The 20,528-nt window shown below is 56.8% G+C and overlaps 1 protein-coding gene across 5 annotated transcripts in view; it reads right to left on the minus strand.

Moving 5' to 3' along the window:
• TBC1D22A (TBC1 domain family member 22A) overlaps nucleotides 1–20,528 on the minus strand; it is a 299,948-nt gene that overhangs the window by 181,055 nt on the left and 98,365 nt on the right. For all 5 annotated transcript variants that reach the window (XM_082739616.1, XM_082739615.1, XM_082739618.1 and 2 more), the window contains 2 exons: nucleotides 18,026–18,154; nucleotides 14,304–14,366 (listed from right to left, as the gene is read on the minus strand). In XM_082739616.1, coding sequence (XP_082595742.1) covers nucleotides 14,304–14,366; nucleotides 18,026–18,154 — 192 coding nt within the window. The remainder of the gene's footprint in view (nucleotides 1–14,303; nucleotides 14,367–18,025; nucleotides 18,155–20,528) is intronic.

Below are 20,528 nucleotides of genomic sequence, written 5' to 3' on the forward strand. Positions count from 1 at the left end.
AAAATGGCTTCTAAACGAGACAGGCGGGCTAAAGCATCAAAAGAGCACGGCCAGCCGTGGAGATTTGGGACGACGGATGCAAATCCGGCTCTGCCCCTGGGATCGCACCTCACATGGGGCTCTGTGCTCGGCGGGAAGCCTGCTTCTCCCTCTCCCACTGCCCCTGCTCGTGTTCCTGCTCTCGCTCTCTCTGTCGAACAAATAAATAAAATCTTTAGCAAAGAAAAAAGAGAGACGAGCAACACATGCCTGTGGGTCGTCAGCCCCAGGGGTCCAGCCTCCAGGCCGTAGAGAGTGGGGCTCCCTCATGTCCGCGGCACCACAGCACCCCCCACAACAGGCACCCCTAGCCCCTTCTCTTGGCTCCGCCACCACCAGCTACTGGCCATCATCTCGTGTCTGGTTCCCTGGGACAGTTTCCTGGCTGGTCTCCCTGCTCACACCCTGCAGCCCACGCCCCCCAGAGCGGCAGAGGAGCTGGTAACACACAGCAGGTCACACCGTGCGTCGCCGGTGGCTGCCCGAGACCCAGAGGATCAATGCAAACTGCTGGCCAGGACTCCAAGGGGCCGGACCTGCCACTCCCTTCCCCACCTCTTCGCCTCCACTGGGTCCTCCTGCACCAAACCAGCCGCTTCTGTCCCCACCCCAAGACGTCTACACTGGCTCCTTCGGTTGGCAGCGCCCCACTCCGACACCCCCAGTGCCCCAGATCTCCAGCATGAGGTCGTAGCTCCAACACCACCTCCTGAGAGCCAACCTCCTGGACCCCCCGAGCTAGGACAGCAGCTCAGCCTCTCGCCCGTGAGCCCCTGAGGAAGGGTCGTCCTGCATCCTGTCCACCCCGTGCCCTCGGTCCTGGCACGAAGCCAGCGCCAAGGAAAACCCTGGAACTTGCTCTGGCTGAAGTGAGGCGTGCATGATCCGGGACCTGCACCCTCCTCTCTGAGCCCCCACTCGCCTCTGCTCTCCGAGGTCCGCGCCTCCGGTGGACCCCGGACCCTCCTGCTGCACCAAGATCTCAGACCAGCCCTGGGTGCGGACCCGCGTCGCCCTTCTGTTTCTCCTTCAAAGGTGCTCCAGGCCCAGCTCCTCAGAGGCCAAGCCACAAGGACATCAGGGCCCCCCTTGGGAAGAGGTGAAGCGGGCTGGGGCCACGGAGACCCTGCTCCACTCCGGGGAGCGGTGGGGGCAGCCCATGGCACAGGGAGCCCCGAAGAGGAGACGACGGGCGACTGTAAAGCCGGGAGCTGAGGCAGGAGGGGCAGAGAGCAGAGGGGCACGCGGCCGGGGGCGCCAGGGGACAACGCGGGGCTCGGGAAGACTCTGGGTCCCGAGCTCAGGGAGCTCATGTTCGTCGTCAGAAGACGCTCCTGCCCCAAGTCCAGGTCCGGGCACAGGAAGCGGGCACCAGGCGAGCAGAAGGCAAGGCACCCACGGCCACCCCATGGGCACCAGCCCCTCACCTGCAGGAGAAGCAGCCACGCTTCCTCCTTGGGGACCACACCGCCTGCAGGCTGCCTCCGGCCCCGGCTGGACCCTGGACGTCTGCCCCGCTGGCTGCTCGCCAGCGTCCATGCAGACGGAGTCGCCTGTGCGGGCCACAGTGGGCTCACGTGCGCTGGGCCCCGACACGTGCTCCGAGTGTGCACTCGGCTCCTGCTGTCCCACGGCGCTGCACCCACGCCACTCGTCTCCCCGCGGACTATTTCCCTCTAACAATAGCCATTAATTTCGAAAACAAGAAAAAGGCCAGGATTGATGTTTCTTTGGCAGGAAGATGGAAGAGAAGGTAAGTAACCGGCCTAAACGTCCTTCAGCCTCTCTCCGTCCTGTCAGACTGGCCTGCCACACCGCGGACACACCAGCCTCTCTCCGTCCTGTCAGACTGGCCTGCCACACCGCGGACACACCAGGAAGCCATGGGTGGCCCCACCTCCGACCAGAGCACCTGGAGGCCCCAGGCCCGCAGCCCTGGCCCGGCGGGCACCCCCAGTCCTCCGTACCTGATTCGGCCCGCGGCTCGGCCAGACGCCACCCACAGAGCGCGCCGCAGCAGCGCTCTCTCCACGGGAGCGGGCAGAAGCCGCTCCCGAACGAGGCGACAGACAGTGCAGCCTTGCCTAGACTCCCCAGAGGAAAGAACTTTCCAATCATTGCAATAATGTCAAAAAGATTTCCATGTAGGGAAAACGCCTGGTGACCCTGGGAGCTCATAAACCCGGAACGTGGAGGGAACAAAGTCCTGCGCGGCCAGCTGAGGACGGTGTCCCGCAGAAAGGAGCTGGGCGAAGGGGCCTTGGCAGAGGGGGCCAGCAGGACGCGCAGGCAGCCAGAATCCCCGCAGTCCCTCCTGAGGGCCCCAGGGGTCCCTCGTGCCCTAGCTGCGGCCACAACCAGGCCCCCTGCCAGCTCCTGGCCCTGCTGCCTTCCAGGGGGGCTAGCCACACGGGCTGGAACAGGACAGGGGCCCCATGGCCCCGGGAGATGGGGCTGCTACGGGACACCTGTCCCAGACCTAAATCCAGCAGCAGCCTGACTGACCCGCCCACTCGGGGCTGCTCCGGGAGCGACCGCAGGCCGGGCTGCAGAGCTGAGGGGCAGGACGAGGCCCACATCAGAAACGATGCGCGCCGTGGCTGGCTGAGGGCTGCTTACTCTTTGTTTGTTTTCTCTTCGCTGACTGCGATTTCATCCTGGATCTTTTGTCTTAAATCATGTCATGCGACTTCGCTTGGCCTGTGTCTGAGATGACGACAACGAACGCCGCTCAGAGTCCGAGTCCCTCAGCATCGTTCAGAACCCCATCCCCGAACCACCCAAGACTGTCCCGTGGGGCCCCAGGGTGCCCATGGCCTCCCTCTGCCAGCTCCCCGTCTCACGGACCCTAGGCCCCGTCCCCAACAAGGTCTGTGAAGACCCAAGTGACAGCGCACCCCACCTTAGATCCTGCCCCCGCGACACGGACCAGGACAGCAAGCGCGACCGTGAGCACATCAGGACAGGACCTCTGAGGGTTACCCCGAAAATATTTTTCCATGTGCCTGTCATCATAATGAGCTCCCCAGAGACGAGACATCACTAGAGCAAGTCGTAAGGCAAGGGGCTGCCGTTCCCAACCCAGGGGGATGCACGCTGGGGGGCTTCTCACCTGCGCCCGATACCCGCCGCTCCCGTTCACAGTACGCGCCAAGCCCCCTCCAAGTTCCTGCACTCAGGCTGGCAAGAGACAGCACCAGAAGGGCTTTTCCTAAAACTGTTTCCAAGCAGGCGTTTTCAAAGTCAACAACATGACCCTTTAAAGGGTACATGCACCAGTTCCCTTGAGTTCACACCCAGCGATAGGCCTGGGGCAAACTGGGGCACTGGCTTTCGCTCCTGCTGGCTGGCTTTCGCTCCTGCTGGCTGCTCCATCCCCAGGGCCCTCACTCCGACATGGTCTCAACTACAAACAAAGTCAGAGGACTCTTCTGAAGGACAGTCACCGAGGGCCACCCACACTGACGGTGTAACCCCGAGGATGAGAAGCTCTTGCCCGTGCTCCCACGCCCTACTGAGGAAGGCGCCAGGAAAACAGGGTACTCTGGCCACAGCCAGGTCTTTCACTGACCAGGCCCAATTCCCCAGAGTGACAGAGGCCAGAGCTAGCGAGAAGTCCCGCCAAGGCAAAGCAGGAGCCAGCAGGTCACTGAAGTCAAGGGCCAAAAGCCAGAGGGGCCAAGCCAGGAATCAGGAGGAGTGAGCCAGCAGTGGCCCGAGGGAGCATGGGGCCCTGGGGTAGCACCTGTCCAGCCCCTGCCCCGGGGCCAGCACAGGGAGGCGACAGGACAGCACTGCTGCCACGTGGCCAAGGCAGCTGAGCTTGGGGCTGAAAGCCAACCTCCAGCATCTACACCATGGCCGGCACCACAGGCACCACCAGGGCCCCCAGGCCTGTGCAGCCTGCCAGCAGGGTGCAAGACAGGGCTTTGGGGGAGGCGGGACAGCCCAGCCCGGGAGTCAGGACACTCTTCCTACAAGGCTGCTGGAAGACCAGGTCCGGAAACAGAGGCTCCCAGGACTGGGACACGGGGCAACATCAGCAACTCAGTGTTATCCTCCAAAGTCAAGTGTCCCCACAAAGCACCCTGATTGGGGATGTGTCCTCCAGCTCTGCACACGGCCAGAACAAGGCTGGCACCACACACACACACACACAAACACACACACACACACACACACACACGCGGACTAGATGGACGGCAAGATAGGACCCCTTCTGCTGCCTGCACCCCTGTCCGTGGCCACCCTTTGACAGCCCAGTGCTGAGGACACAGACCACACCCAGGCCTGCACGTGCACTTGCACTTCCTCAGGGGGTCACAGCCCCCACCATGCCATCTGGCAGAGACTTGGGTGTCTCAGGGGCCACCGTGGCGGGACAGGCGGAAACACGGCGGCTGCTCGCGAGGGCGACCACGGGAGCCGGCGTGGAGACGGGAGCGGGGCTCGGTCACAGCGTGCCAGCTCAAGATTCAGTGCCGGGCTCAGTCTGAGCAGCGGCGTCATCTGCCAAAGGACAATAAGCAGGGCGCCCCGCGAGGACGGGGGCGCTCAGTGAAAACACAGAACGACCGGAAACGGCTCCAATGACGAGACACATCATCTTACTTGCTATTAAAGTTCTGTTAACATCCCTGATGTGCTTGTCTTTGCTAAAGAGTCGGAATTCATTAAAAGTAGCTCGAACTTTCAACTCTTCCCAAATGGACTTACACTGGGCAGCAGTAATAAGACTTGCTACCGTTACCACCAGGGCCAAGAAAATGCAAACCTGACAGTCATTCCCAGTTCACTCACTTGCCGGACTTCAGGCACCCAAGCACCAAGAAAGGTTTCTCCTAAAAAACTCAGAGGACATTCTTGCACAGAAGCCTCCCGGGAGGGGCCCAAGAGGGCCCCGTCTTCATTCTGCAAACATGCTGTGCTCTCCACGGACCTGCCAAGGCAGGACCCGGCCCGGCCAGCCCCATGGGGCACTCTGGGAACCAAGCCACTCTGCAGTCTAAAAAACGAAATACACTGAACCCAAAAACGTCACTGTGCTCATGAGGACTTACAAAAACCTGACTTCAGAAATCTGAAAACCTTACACTGTACGCATGAGCCACGTGACTTCACAGCACACAGAGCACCGTGGAGACCATCTCTGTGCGAGGAGCGACAACATCACTGTCCTGCCGGGAGGACTGGGGACTCACATCCCTGGAAACCCGGGAGCAACGTGGCCCAGAACAAGTCATCACTGCTCAAGTGTATGCAACGTGATCCAAGGGACACCGGCTTCACGCGACGCGATCCAAGGGACACCGGCTTCACGCGACGCGATCCAAGGGACACCGGCTTCACGTGACGCGATCCAAGGGACAGTGGCCCCACACGATGTGATCCAAGGGACACCGGCCCCACGGGACACGATCCAAGGGACACCGGCTTCACACGACGCGATCCAAGGGACACCGGCCACACACGAATTCTCCCCCCGATGAGTGACACCAAGTGAGAGCCCATGACAAAAGGGGGGTTACAAGGCAGCCCCTACATAAAATACACGCTAGGCATACTGCGATGGCCACTGACGATGTGTCACAACACTAATTAATAACGTAGAGCTCTCTTAAAGCAGGCAATGAGGCCATGTGTGGTGTGTGAATTACTCGACACTCACCTCCTTCAAACGTGACAATTTACACCCCCCATTCTGTGCTCACGACAGGTGTTTGATGAGGTTAGCAAAGGCACAGATGTCTCACTACACTCAAAGCACCTTCAAACACAACATCACAGTGTCACTATTACCAGACCAAATATTCGACACAACAGACACAGCTATATGCCAGAGCGTCCTGGAGAATCAGGGACCGGTCAGAAAGAAGCAGTTTTCAAATTCAGGAGTGACCAGACTCCCCTTCCGCCGGGGCGGCAGGTGAGACGGCCACTGACCTGCTCCTGCCAGCCCTGGAACAGCTCACCCCCAGCCACCCGGGTTTACTTTGGGAACACGCACTCCCTCGATACCAGGAAGGCTACAAATAAAATCTGCCACGTTAAGAGAATAAGGAGGCAAAAATGAATTCTACCAGATGATGGGGGAAAGGGCCAGATAAAGCGCAACACCCCAAGCAGGGCCCCGCCCCTCACACGACAAAGCATTCGTAAGGCTTAGAGTGGCCATCCGAGGTGGGCACCGTGGGAACAGGCCTCCTGTTACGATCAGGAATGGCGCCGGGAATGACTGTACTCGGTGCTGTGGTAGGAGTCCTAGCCGGCAAAGCAAAACAAAGCATGTATCAAAATAGAAAAAAAAAGAAACCGCCGTTATTCACGAGTAATAGGATCCCCTTCTCTAAATCTTCAACCACATCCATACGCGGGGCATGAGAACGGATGAAGGTGGTCGGTAACATGGGCCAGACAGAAGACTCGTGGACAAAAGTCAGCCGCCTCTACGGAGTATCACAAGAACATAAGAAAGAAGACACTATTAAAAATAAAAGATCCAGAGAACTAAAGAAATGCAAAAACAAAACGTGAATTCTCTCCAACGGATGAGCAGATTCAATGTGATTTCTGAGATTTTCATGAAACTAACGAGCTGATTGTACATTTCCATGAACACCCCAGAAACAAGAACAACCCACGGGCAGCCCAACCTGCAGGACAGCAAGACCACGGGACAAACAGACAGACCGGAAGAATGGAGGACAGCCCAGACGGAGCGAACTATGTGTGGAATCCTGATTTAAGGCCGAGCTGATCCAAGGAGCAGGGGGGCTACAACAGCTTATCCACGCGGGGAAAGTGCTCAGAAATCAGACCGCCACACCAACTCCACGCACACAAAGCCCATTCCAAACAGACTGTGGCCCTAAATCTAAAGGGTAGAACTTCAAACTCTGGAAGACTCAGACTTCTTAGAAATCAGGAGGTTAAAAAGAACGTCTTCAGGTGCAAAAAGCTGGGGCGCCTGGGTGGCACATCTGGTTAAGTGTCCGACTCTCAGTTTAGGCTCAGGTCGTGACCTTGGGGTTGTGAGATCAAGCCTGTGTCAGGCTCTGCACTCAGCACAGTGGACTTTGAGTTTCTCTCCCTCTCCCTCTGCTCCTCCCCAACGCGTGTGTGCACTTTCTCTCTCTCTCTCTCTCCTCCTCTCGTTCAAATAAACAAATCCTGAGAAATCGGAAACCGCTGTAAGAAGGTGTGATGTGATGGTAACGGCAAGGACCGCGGAAGTAGCCGCGGTGGATCATGACTGTCTCCTCACCAACCGAGTGAGGAGCGAGCCGCGATCAGAAGGGAGAGGCACATAGCCATCCACATCTAAAACAGAACCAGCTTCCGGAACAGACTGAGAACTCCTTCGAATCAACAGAACAGACTAGCAAACACAAGAGAAACATGGAACAAAAGCATTTCCAAGAGAAGAAACACAAACGGACAAGAAACCTAAGAAAACACAGCCGACTTCGCATGCACTTAAGGAAGTCAAAGTTAAAAGGCCAACGGGACACCACTTCATGCTCCAAGGCAGGACAGCCGCCTCAGCCTGACATTCCCAAGTCCAGGCGAGGGGCAGTGCCGGCCACTCTCCCCAGCGCCCCAGTCAGTGTCACCTGTGCGACCTGAGCCAGCCCCCGGCGCCCCTCCCCACACACGCCCCAAAGGGGCTGTGTACGAGCACACCCCACTCACAGGAACGTGCCCAGCGACACCCTGAGAAAACACACCCAGTGCAAATGGCCTGAGTGCTCGAGCAGCGCAAGACTGGAGGCAGCCGCACGCAGACCGAGCCGCGGAGAGCAACGCGGCGCCGGGACACGAACGCCAGCTCCAGGCAACAAACCGAGGGCTATGACAGAAAGAGCCACCACGAATATATTTATAATAATCCCATCGGAAAATGAAAACTAAAAAAGGCAAAAACATATGCATGCATATAAACACATGACAAAACTAGACAGAAAATCAAGAGACTAGCTAACCAAAATACAAGAGAATGGCCACTTGCAAATGGTCGCTTGCTGGGAGACAGGAAAGTGCATGGGGAGGGACACAGGAGGCGCAAGGGGAGGACACGGGGGCGCGTGGGGAGGGACACAGGGGCCTCACAGACACCAGCTCTCGCTCTTCCTTGCACAAACAGCGGCACCTGTAAGTCAATGCTTACTTGTCTCTTTGAATCTAAACATAAATGTCACAGAACTTCTGCTCTGATATGTTCTACCATAAAAACAAAGACAGAAAAGGAAAGATCTAGCGATCGGATCCCCAGAACACACACCAGGAGAGTTTAGTGAACTAATTCTCTGACAAGCCAGCACTTCTGGGCGCTCACAAACGCGTCCCCACCCCTGGGGAGGGAACAGCTCAATTACGGGCCCACGTGAAGAGACGGGGAGGAAGGAGCCGCAGGCAGGGAGGGCACGGGCCATGCCTAACCCCCGCAGGCCTGTCCAGCAGGACTGTCACCTCTCCTGTAGAAGGACCCCCACACGGGAGGCCTGTGTGAGTCCGCGTGGCATCACTCAGCCGCCGTGCCACGCGCCAGGCACCACCACAGGGACCGCGGGAGGAAGGGGACCCCAGGCCACGTCCTCAATCTGACAAGACAGAGCCGAGTGCCCAGTCCCGGCCAGAATCCTGGCAGAGAGCTCACAGGTTCGCTGAGTCGACCCAACAGACCCGTGCCAGGCAGCCAAGACGGAAGACACCAGCGTGCAGGCTGCTGCCCCTCCAAGCGAGGTCTAATGGGAGCGAGACTCTGGGCTGCAGTGGGAAACACACGGGCACTGCCAGGCTGGCCGTGGCGGGAACAGGTGGGGCAGGCCTGGCCGGTTCGGGCCGAGGTCTAGGGGGTCAGCCACGCAGAGCTCACTGCTGAGAGTGCTCCGTGCACAAATGCCAGGAACCCACTTGGATGTGGTCCCAGATCGCGGGTGGCCAAAGCCAACTCCAGAGCTTCCAAAGCGGTCTTCCTCTGGCTACTACCGGCCCAGGAGCGGGCAGGGCGGCAGGGCCCACACGTGCCCATAGGAGAGCATAGGAAGTGCACAGCCGCGGGCAGGAGCCCGCTCTGAACGCCCCCCGTGCCCCACCGCTTTGTGCCTCCTAGAAAATGTCCATCCTTCAGGGCCACGGAAAACTCATCACCCTAATTCTAAAAACTGCACATAAATAACGTGGCTTAAAAAGCCTGCATGTTTCATTATCCTCTGCGTCTGGTGAAATGTAATGAGACATCACTTCTGCATGGCTAATTGGAAAAAGCATCTTATTTCCCTAATTTGTGAAACTGCTCTAAGAAGCAGATAACCAGAGGGCAGATAATGTAATAAGCGCGGAGGCAAAGGCACTCGGTAGATGATGAACTTCTCAGTGGAAAAGGTCCAACGGCCGTGTTTGAATACAGTCCTTCTAATAAACTCGCCATACCCACCACCGCAGCCATGGGGCCACTGCTCAGAATTCGTGTTCTTCAACGTAACAGATCTACTTTGTTCAACACTGGACAGAAGATTAAAAAAAGTCAAAAAAATAGGAGGCCAAAAAGTCCTCCAGAGGGGACTAACAGAGCGAGTCACCACAGGAACAAGAAGTCAGACACAATCCCACAGGAGCGTCATCAGAGACCGCACCTCTGAAAAGACAACCTTCCAGAAAGATCTGAAGGCCCAGAGGAAACCAGACACTCCGAGGTCATGGTGAGAGAAAGAGGAATCCTGTCGGGTGCTCCTTTGACAGGCAGCCGTGAAAACCGGCTCCGTGTCACATGCCGCCTGAGGCACTGGGGGCGGATAGTCTGCTGTCCTCCTGAGACCTGTCGCACCTGGGGGAGGGCGGCGACCTCCTGACCAAGGCTACTGGCCTCACTCATGCTCCTGCTCTCCGGCAGGGAGCGGCCAGGCCATGGCCACGTGCCCTGCAGTCCATGCTGCTCACTTCCAGACCTTCCTAGCAGCCGTGAGGCATGTCCTGAGGCCTCCAAACTAGCTGAGCCTCCATGAAATCAGGGCCTCCAGGCTGAGCTCGCCCAGGGAACAAGCAAGCGAGAGGTCTGAAAAGCAATCAGTGAGCAAAAATGGAACAGACGCATCATGGAAGAAAACCTACACACGGCCAATCGGCACATGTCAAGACGCTCACCGTCCTCAGCCATCAGGGAACTGCACATCGGAGCCCCGGAGGGTACCACCACACACCGCTGAGCACCAGCAAAAACTGAGACGGCTGGCGACACCGCGTGTTGACAAGGAAACGGAGCAAGAACGCTCCCTGCCGGCGGGGGCGCGCACTGGGACGGCCCCCGTGGAAATGAGTGTTGGTTTCTCACGAAGCGGACCCCCCACACGGCCCCCCACGAGGCACTCAGCTCGGGGGGACGCATCTCCTCGCGGGCGCTCTGCCAGAAGGCCGACAGCACACCTGCGATGGCCCACACGTGGGAAGAGCCCGAGCGGCCAGCGGGCACTGGCGAACCCGTAAGCACACTGAGGAACACGTGTAGACCATGGAGCCGGCTTGGCAGGACCATGGGACAAAGGGAACAAGTGTCTGAGCACCAAGAGAAGCCGCTCGAGGAAGGCTGCGATCTGTGGGATGCCACCTGCAGGAAATTCTGAAAAAGCGGAACTCTAGAGACAGAGAGCGGCGGAGCACGTCACGGGGGCACCAGCGGGGACAGAGGCAGACAGCAAAGGGAGCTTCTCAGGGTGATGGGAATGTTCTAGATCATGATCCGGGTGGTGGTCATATTCCTACCTGCAGGTATCAAAACTGAACGAACGCCACACTTCAAACGGGCGAATTCTATCGTCCGGCCACTAGACCTCAGTGAAGCCACGGGAGGAAGAGGATGGGGGGAGGCGGGAAGGGGCACCAGAGCAGAACTGGGCGCCGTCTGCTGAATGAGTAAGAGAACGTGTGGACGGACGGAAGAACGGAAGACATGCCACAACCCTCGCGCAAGCGGTCAGAAGCCCCGACCTCCAGGGAGGCATGCGGACCGACGACCGTCCGAGTGACATTTTCCCAGGCCTTTACAGCCAAGTTCAGCCCCGTGACTCAGTTCTGGACGCGGAATAAGAAAAGAACTGCGAGCGACTTCTACAAACGAGCTGGAAAGGGAAGGACACGTCCTTCTCTGCGCGTCTTCTCCTTCCTGCTCCGAGACAAATGTGATGCAGACAGCTAGACGGAGCGCCGGCTGGGGCCGCAAGGGGGAAGCCGAGGCCAGAGGAGCAGCTGCCTCACCGCCCGCAAGCTCGGGCCTGAGACAAAACACCCTTCTGTGCGGTCGGCCACGGGCTGTCTGTAGCAGAAACCCCTGGGCTGAGCCTCTGCAATGCCAGACACTGGAACCCGGTTTCCTGCTGCCCATCCCAAGACCACAGCTTTCCCGAAGCCCCTGCTTATCGCATCACTCCCCGCACGCCCGGGCAGGGTCTGCAGCTCCGGGGGATGCGCACAAGCACCAAGTGAGAAAGCATCCGTAGCAGAGAGAGACCAGCTGCTGGGGGAGAGGCACCTCAGAGCAACGGGACCAGGGTCCCAGGACGTCACAGACAAGCAGACGCATCAACACCAGCCACGGGGACTGCACCCCAGCTCCGGAACCCAGAGCCTGTGAGCTCTGCTCTACACAGAAGGTGTCGAGTGTCGGGAAAAATAGAAAAATGAAATCAACCGAAGGTCTGTAGCCGACTCTATGTTCCATTTAAAAAAATGAGTGAAAGAGAGATAACTGTATGCTATCTCCCGTGTTCCGGATACAGTAGGTACAACTGCTAAAACAGACAATCAAAAAGAATTGTCTCAAAATGACTACTTCTGTGGAAGACTAATTTTCTCCCTTTGTGTCCTATAATCTAGGAGTACTTTTGCTTTCATAACCCAGGATTTGTGTTCAACAAACTTAACGAACAGACAACAACAGATAGCAAAGTTTAAAAGTACATTTACGGGAGCAATTAAGAGGCAAAGCAAATATTTCAAATGTAAAAACAATTCCATTTTAAAGAGATACGGTTTATAATAGAAACAAAAAATACGATAATTAAGAATGACTCTAATAAAACATACTCAAAACCTTTCCCAGAGCACATGCTACACCTACAGCGGAACAGCCCGGAACGTGGAGAATCCACAGGCTCGTGAGAACAAGACTGTATTCCACGGAGAGGTCCGTCCCCCTCCGGCCCCCAGACTCTGCGCAGCACCCGCCGCACGACCAGCAGACAGTAAACAGCAACGGAGCACACAGACGCTGGGGCCGGGTGACCGCAAGGCTCAGGTGGGCGCATGCGGGCCGAAGACCGCGCGGGGAAGCGGGAGCTGGGGCTCCACCCGCGCCCAGGGACCCGCCTAATGCCGCCCAGCTCACTGGAGACTGTGGTGTTGAGGGAAAGCGCCTTGAGTTCTGGACAAAACGGAGCCCATGGAAACACGTGTGCGAGTGTGAGAAGGACGAGCCCCAGACGGGAGGCCGCAAACACGTGCAGACCAGGTGGAGGCCATGCACAAGGCCAGGCCTGACAGGTCGTGCTATGGGCAAGGTCGCGGGACTCCTGCCTCGCGTGGTGCACCGCTGGGAATGACAGACGCATGGACCGTGCAGGTGTGGAGAGGAAATGCTAAAACTTTCAGGTGAGAGCGTGTGAAAGGTGCTGCATGAAGTACGTGCAGATTTCTTAAGAAAAGCACACAAGGGGCACCTGGGGGGCTCGGTCGTTAAGCATCTGCCTTCGGCTCAGGTCATGATCCCAAGGTCCTGGGATCGAGCCCCGCATCGGGCTCCCTGCTGGGCGAGAAGCCCGCTGCCCCTCCCCCACCCCACCTGCTTGTCTCCCTCTCTCGCTGTGTCTCCCTCTGTCAGATACATAAATAAAAAAAATCTTTTAAAAAAAGAAAGAAAGAAAAGAAAAAAGAAAAGCACAGGAGCGCTAACCATAAAGAAGACACGAAGAAGTCTGACCACACCGAAACGAGGAACTTCCGGTCACCAACAGCCACCAAGAAGGAAGTGAGAAGTGGCCCCACCATGGAAGAGGACACGTGTGACACGCAAACTGAGAAAGATTTAGAATCCGTAACATATAAAGATCAGCAGCCAATAAAAAGATCAAGACGGGTGCCTGGGTGGCTCAGGGGGTGAAGCCTCTGCCTTCGGCTCAGGTCATGGTCTCAGGGTCCTGGGATTGAGCCCCGAGTTGGGCTCTCTGCTCAGCGGGGAGCCTGCTTCCTCCTCTCTCCCTGCCTGCCTCTCTGCCTGCTTGTGATCTGTCAAATAAATAAATAAAATGTTTTTTTTTTAAATTAGATCAACAACCCAAAAGAAAAATGGGCAGAAGACAGAATCAAGCATGTCGCAGAGGAGGGAACAGAGAAGCCCATAAATACAGGAAGAGGTGCTTATGCCGTGAGGCACAAGAGACACGGAGATGGAGGCCACGACAAGAATGCGCGCTTCAGGGACACGAGGCGGGCAGTCCCCGCAGGGTTGCGGACTGCAGACCTCACACTCCGTGGGTGAGCACGTGAGCAACACAGCCCACCGTGGGGCACGCTGACACCGGCCTGCGGGTTCCACAGGCTCACACCCCAGCACACAACTGGTCCCTATCTTCGGCAACACCCCAGAAAAACTCCTGCCTGTGGGCACCCGTGAGAACGTGCTAGAAGGCCCTGATTCCAGGAGATCCCTGACACCCAGACGTCCGGCAGCAGGAGAAGGGCCGCAGAAAGGGGGCGATATTTAAATGACAGTTCTACAACCGGCCACCAGATCGGCGGAGTCTGAGAAAACAATGCGGAGGGAAACACAAGCTGCCGAGGGACAAGGCTACCAGAGGAAGGAGGCGGCCCCCGCTGCTGTCTAGACTCGGACTGGCCACAACAGCACAGGACGCATGCTGAGCTCGTGCACAATCACAGAGTCAGGAGGCTGGTCACGTCCTACGGGCCTTTCGAGAGCGGGGTGAGAATTGGGAGCAGCTCTAAAAGCTCCCACATGACGGGTCCAACGTGAGTGGGGTTCTCAGCCCTCGGTGGGGGTGAACATGAGCACACTCTCTACCTGCACAAGCCTGTGTCCTTTACACGCATAATATTACACGCAAAATATTTGAAGAACAACCAGCAATTCCTATGACTATGCTCCCACAGGCTACCCCCGAACCCACAGCAGGCATGCACCCCAACTGCACCAACCGCCTCCCGAGTTCCGGGGGAGCCCACCACCCCAACAGAGGGACACGCCCAGCTCTTACCTCCGTCACTTTGGGTTGAAGAATCAGTGCTTCCGGACTCATGCGAGGGATGTCGATGTGGATCTGCAGATGCAGGAGGAAGATGCATCATTTTACAAGACAACAAACGTCCTTGCAAGCACGCGTCAGACCAGCAGTTAAAGCAACAGCAATGACTTTACTCCAGACTCTGGGCCGCTCCCACCCTGAGAACACACGCTCAGCTGCAGACGTGGTGGCGGCTTTGACCTGAATGGAGCTCCCCCAGTCCCAGCTGAAGGCTCGCCTGACGCTTCCCAACCGAACAGCGGCCTCGCGGTTAGCAAGAGAGCGGCCCTTAGCTCTTTAGCAACATGATCCATAGCAATTAGTAAACATTGATTTCCAGCCTCTGACACGGGGAGCAATTCAGGTGCATCGAGGGCGTCCAAGTTCTCCGCGGTGACAGCTGCGTCTTGGCACCCAGGCCGCATGCTTCTCCCCTTCATCGAGTCCCTGGGGATCCAGGGCACTCCCCAGAGGAAGTACCTGAAACGCTAGTGTCGGCAAAGCCCGGCCTGCCCTGCCCTGCGCTACCGCGAAGAGCCCCCGCTGCCCAGCAAGCACCTGCACGTGCCAGCAGCGACCCAGTAAGATCGTTCAGGGCTTGAGTGGGCACCACGGGCTGCCTCCCGACATCCAACAGGAGTATCTACCCCTGGCCGACACGGCCACCACCCCCATCGCCCAGAGAAAGGTCCAAAGAGGCTGAAGGAGGCCGCGCACATTTTAATGCCCAGAGGGAGTCTGCAAGGCCGGTCTGTCCCCGTCTCCGCATGAGGACCCCACTACCCACGGGACCAGGACAGTGTCCTCACTCAGCCTTCCTAGCACTACAGCCCCGGCCATGTCACTGAGGCCCTGGGGCTTGGCGTCCTCGTCTAGAAGGTGCCGCCCTAACCCAGAGGCTGACCCGTGTAGAGCACACAAGGTGACGGGAGCCAACGGAGCCCCGCCCAGTGCGCCATGCTGCGGCGTGGGGATTGCTTCCCCACTAATCCCCACTAACGGGCTCCGGCCTGGGGCTCTTCCCTCGAGCAGCCCCCAACCAGGGGGAAGAACCGGGAGGGAGCCGGGGGCCAGTGGACCCGGCATTTGGGCTGCATGGCCGACGGGCAGCAACAAAGGGTGGTGGGAAGGAGAGAGAGGCAAGGCGCCGGACGAGAGCAACCTGGGAGCCCATCGGCCTCAAGCGCTCCGGGCAACACGGGGCCGATCCAAGGAAGCAGAGACGTACGTGTGACCTGCTGTGCGAAGGAGGCCTACAGCCAGCAGTGCCGAGAGGGGCGGGGTCCCATCTAGACGAGGGGCTGGAGCACGCCGGCCAGATCTCACCCCCTGTGCCAGGGTGTCCTCGAGAGACCATCAGAACACTGCCCCCACGACATCACACTCAGGCACACATCTGTCCCCTCGCACAGATGAGCAGCCTGTCACGTCTGCCGAGGAGCGAGGACAGCAGGCCCCACAACTACCCCCATCTGTGCCAGCAGGAGGGGGCGCCAACCTCATAGGTGGCGCTGCATGAGGCTGGGCACAGGGGGCTCCGTGGGCCCCTCCAGGCCACCCGCTCCTCGGGTATAGGACTGAGGTGTAGGGAGGCCACGGCGCTCTGCAGAACTCCAAGAGCAGGGAGGGCACAGCGGATGAACCTTGAACCTGATCAGCTCTGTGTGCTCTGGGCATGACTTCTTCCGCCTGACACCTGAGCCCATGAACAGAGAACACAGAGGGACGTGAAAGGAGGCCACAACCCTGCAGTCCCGCCGCGTCCTGGTAGTGCGAGAGGGCGAGGGAACCATGAGGAGTGGGCGGCAGGGAGACAGCAGGTGCCCAAGCCCCAGACCAGACCAGGCTCTGCCAGGAAGGAACGGCGTGTCTCAGACAGAAGCAGCAAAGACAGTGCCCACCAGGTCCAGCTCCGGCAGGCGGGGCTGTAAAGCCCGCGGGCCAACCAGACCGCCACGGGCTCCATTGTTCTCAGTTATGTTAATGGGGAAACATTTGGGGAATTCGCTATAATATGGAAGCTTTTTATTAGCTATCAGAGTAACTGAATAAAGATGCATGTAACCCGTTTTTAATTAACTTCCCCTTATGAAATTCATAATAGAATACAGCTTGGTAAATCTTATAGATAGATGCTGGCGTCGTCCTTTGGAAGTCTTTTTCTTGAATGAAAATTCATGAGAAACGCATTCAAAACAATAGCAAATTGGTCCGTTCCCTAAAATCCCTGAAGTGGAAAGATAAGCCAGGAAACCCAGTCTTTCCCTCACCAAATCCAAATGCAAAATCTCTCCAATCAGTTTCTCGTGCCCTGGGAGCCACTCAGGAGAGGCTGGGGCTGAGCCAGAGGGGCAGAGGGGCCCGAGGCAGAGGGCACCGCCCCGGGGGGCTGGGGGGCAACAGAAGTGGGCTCCTGCCTGCCCTCTCCCTGGTCCTCGCGTACGCACGACGTCCTCCTCCCAAGCTCCACCGTACCCGTCCGTGAGGAAGACATTCCCCCAGAACCCGCACAGCCGGAAGCAGCTCTGGTGATCAGTCAGAGGGAAGGCCTGGCTTCAGACCTTCTGAAAGATCGACACCAAAATGAAAAGGAGATGCGGCGAGCCCACATCTGAGGCAGAAAAATTTGGCAAGGCTCCCTCACCTAGAAGTAGGATTTCCACAAGGAAATATTGGGTACTGACACGGCTCAGGAAAGTCAGACGTTGATCTCTGAAAACGGAGGCAGGGCTACCAGTGAGTAGAACTACCTTTCTGGGGGCACCTGGGTGGCTCAGTCAGTTAAGCGTCTGCCTTTGGCTCAAGTCACGTTCCCAGGGTCCTGGGATTGAGCCCCACGTTGGGCTCCCTGCTCAGTGGACAGCCTGCTTCTCCATCTCCCCCTGCCCCTTCCCGCTATTTATACACACTCTCTTTGTCAAATGAATAAATAAAATCTTTAAAAAAAAAAAAAACTACTTTTTGTTTAAATGCGGCACAAAAATAAATAAGAGAATGAATGAATGCAACACAAACCATTCTGAATTCTCACACATTACAAAGAGAGAGAATGCCAAAGCCCTCAAAGAGCTATTCTAATAGCAAATTCTGAATGTATTGTGAACTGTAAATCAATTTTAAGTACTTTTCCCATTATACACACCGTCTGTCAATGGACTGTTCAAGAAGCCATAATTATACCCATTTTGCATTAAACTAAACAGCAGAAACTATTAAGTGGCCACAGTGTTGCTATGGACTGAACCGTGTGCCCTCGAATCCAGCTGACAAGCACAGCTCTCCCCCGTCTAAGCCCATCCCTCAGTGCCTCGGAGGTCCAGAGCCCACAAAGCCCACAGAGACTGCTCTGATTGACCCGAGCTGTCAGGCCAGACAGCAGCTCACGGAGCCAAGAGGGGCCCCCGCTCCCAAGCCAGGTCTCTGGGTCCTGGCGAGGGATGTCAGAGGCATGTTTTAAAACCCCAATTAAAAACACCCTTTCCCCTTTTGTAAAAGGAGCCAGAGATAAGCATACCACTATTATGGTTATAGTAATACCACTATTAGAAGCACACCATTACTTATCTCAAGTTTAACCATGAGAAAACACTAACCCGTGACCCGAGTAGGGCCATGCTAGAGAGAACACACCCTCCTACTGATCATCCCCAAATCAAAGTTCTTCACATAACATGAGACACAGGAGAGGAGCCCACCTGCCTGTAGGTGTCCTGGTGAACGTCATCGTTCCGAGAGTCGTAATAGTGCTCAATAAAAGCAAAATATTCTTTCTGTTTTCTCTGGAGAGTGGCTGGTCTTCGGTCCACATTGGCAGGAAGGTAACCCTGGGTGAGAAAAGGGACAAAAACAAAAAGTATGCATGGGTAGTGCCGAATTCACCGTTCCGACGTGGCGCTCTGAAACCGGACACGGGGGGAGCAGGCGTGAGTTGTGAGAACAGAAGCAGATGTCAAGCACATCAGCGAACTGGCCTCCAAGGCTAGGACGCGCGCAGCCTATGCCGGGCCAGCCACACCGGACTCGGCCACGGCGCGGGCACCAGAGCGGAGCCCCCAGGCAGGCTGAGCCTTCCTGCTCCTCTGAAGCAGGTCTGACACGAGCCCCTGGCTCCAGAAGCCTCGTGTGCCCCAAAGGATTCCGAGGTCTGCACGGTCTGATGCCAAGAGAGCACAGGTGTGCGTGTGCCTGCTCACACATACACACAGCAGAGGCCTATGTGCATACGTGTGGATGTACTCCACACACACACACACACACACAGGCTGTCAGCTACCCTACACCAGTGTTCTCCTCTCTGCAAAGACCGCTGGGCGCCCAGCAGCCACAGCCCCAGCCCCAGTCCAGGAAGTGAACTCAAATCCGGACAGGCCAGGTGGCTCCGGGGTGACATGAAGGGCCCAGACTCTGGGCCACACGCCCTGGTGTTTTATATGCTTTTTATTTCTTTGTTTCTCCCTCTTAAATCAACTTTATTGAGATAGCACATATAAAATGTGCCCCTTTTAAGTAAATAGCTCCGTGACCCCGGACAAGGGCACAGAGTTGTGCACCTACTAGCCCAGTGAAACGACAGGGAATCTCTGTGACACCAAACCCTCGCTGTGCCCACAGCCATCCACCCCCACACTCGCGAGCAGAGAGCCCAGGGAGCACTGAGGCCTGGGCTAGATCGTCACGGACACAGAATCATCTGGGGGGCTCTGTCTCCACTCAGCCTATGGTCTGAGTTCATCCGAACAGAAGCGCGAGCCGACAGCGACCCCTTTGGCTTACGGAGCAGTATTCCACAGGACGGATGGGCACCCTGCCGGGCAGCCTCCTGGGTGCTGAACGTCTGGGCTGGTGCTAGTTTGGGGCTATTGTGAATAAGGCTTGTTATAAATATTCTCGTCTGAGGTCTTCATGGCTACGCAGTTGGATTTCTCGTGGTTCCACGGCTAGGAGTGCACTTTTGGGCTCACGTGCAGGCGCGTCTCACTTCCTAGGAAGCTGCCAGACCTTCCGTAGGGCGACCGTACGCTCTCCCGTTCCAGCTAACCGTGGATGAGAGCCTCCAGTGCTCCACGCCCTCCCTGACACGGACTAGTGTCCTTCCTTAAATACCAGCCGTTCTGGGGGTGCGCGACTGGCTCAGTCGGCGGGGCACAGGACTCTAGGCCTCAGGGTTGTGAGCTCGAGCTCCGCGTTGGGTACAGTGATTACTTTAAAAACTAAAATAAAGGGACGCCTGGGTGGCTCCATTGGTTAAGCGGCTGCCTTCGGCTCAGGTCATGATCCCAGTGTCCTGGGATCGAGTCCCACACCGGGCTCCTTGCTCGGCAGGGAGCCTGCTTCTCCCTCTGCCTCTGCCTGCCTCTCTGTCTGCCTCTGCTTGTTCTCTCTCTCTCTCTGCCAAATAAAATCTTTTTAAAAAATAATAAAATAAAATAAAATCTTTAGACAAATACCGTATGATTTCAGTCATATGTAGAACTTAGGAAATAGAAGAACACGAGAAGGCGGGAGAAAAAAAGAGGAAAGCAAACGGTAAGTGACGCTTAACAGGGGTGCCTGGGTGGCTCAGTCGCTTCAGCCAGGTCACGATCCCAGGTCCCTGGGCTTGAGCACCGCGTCGGGCTCCCTGCTCCACGGGGAGCCTGCTTCCTCCTCTCCCGCTTGCCCTGCTTATGTCCCCCCCCACTGTGTCTTACTCTGTCAAATAAATACATACAACTTTAAAAAGAAAAAAACTCCTAAAATAAAAGATCTTTTTAAAAAAGAACCTTTTAAAAAAACAGTATCAGCCGTTCTACTGAGTGGCTCTGACGGCATGTCCCTGCTTGGTAACGATGAGCGCCCCCACCCACCCCTACACGCGCGCGCGCCCGTCTGCCCCACTTCTCTTCTTCAGTGAAGTGTCTGTTCAAATCTTCTGCCCATTTTCTAAATCAGGTTGTTTGTCCTTCTAGTACGTTTTATGGCTCCATATTCTAGACACAAGTTTTGTGCCTAGACACAGGAGATACACATGATGAGGACACTGTCCTAATCTGTGGCCTTTTTGTCTCCAACAGCAGGAGCTTGAATTTCCATGATGTCCAACTTGTAAAGTTCTTCTTTTCTAGTTAGTGCTTCTTCTGTTCCGTGTCAGAAAGGTTCCCTCCTGGTTCTTCCCCAGATGATTTACAGCTGGACCGGGGCGCGTCCTGCTCGTCCCTG

Source organism: Mustela nivalis, assembly GCF_964662115.1.
Source record: "Mustela nivalis genome assembly, chromosome: 7".
Lineage (NCBI taxonomy): Eukaryota > Metazoa > Chordata > Mammalia > Carnivora > Mustelidae > Mustela > Mustela nivalis.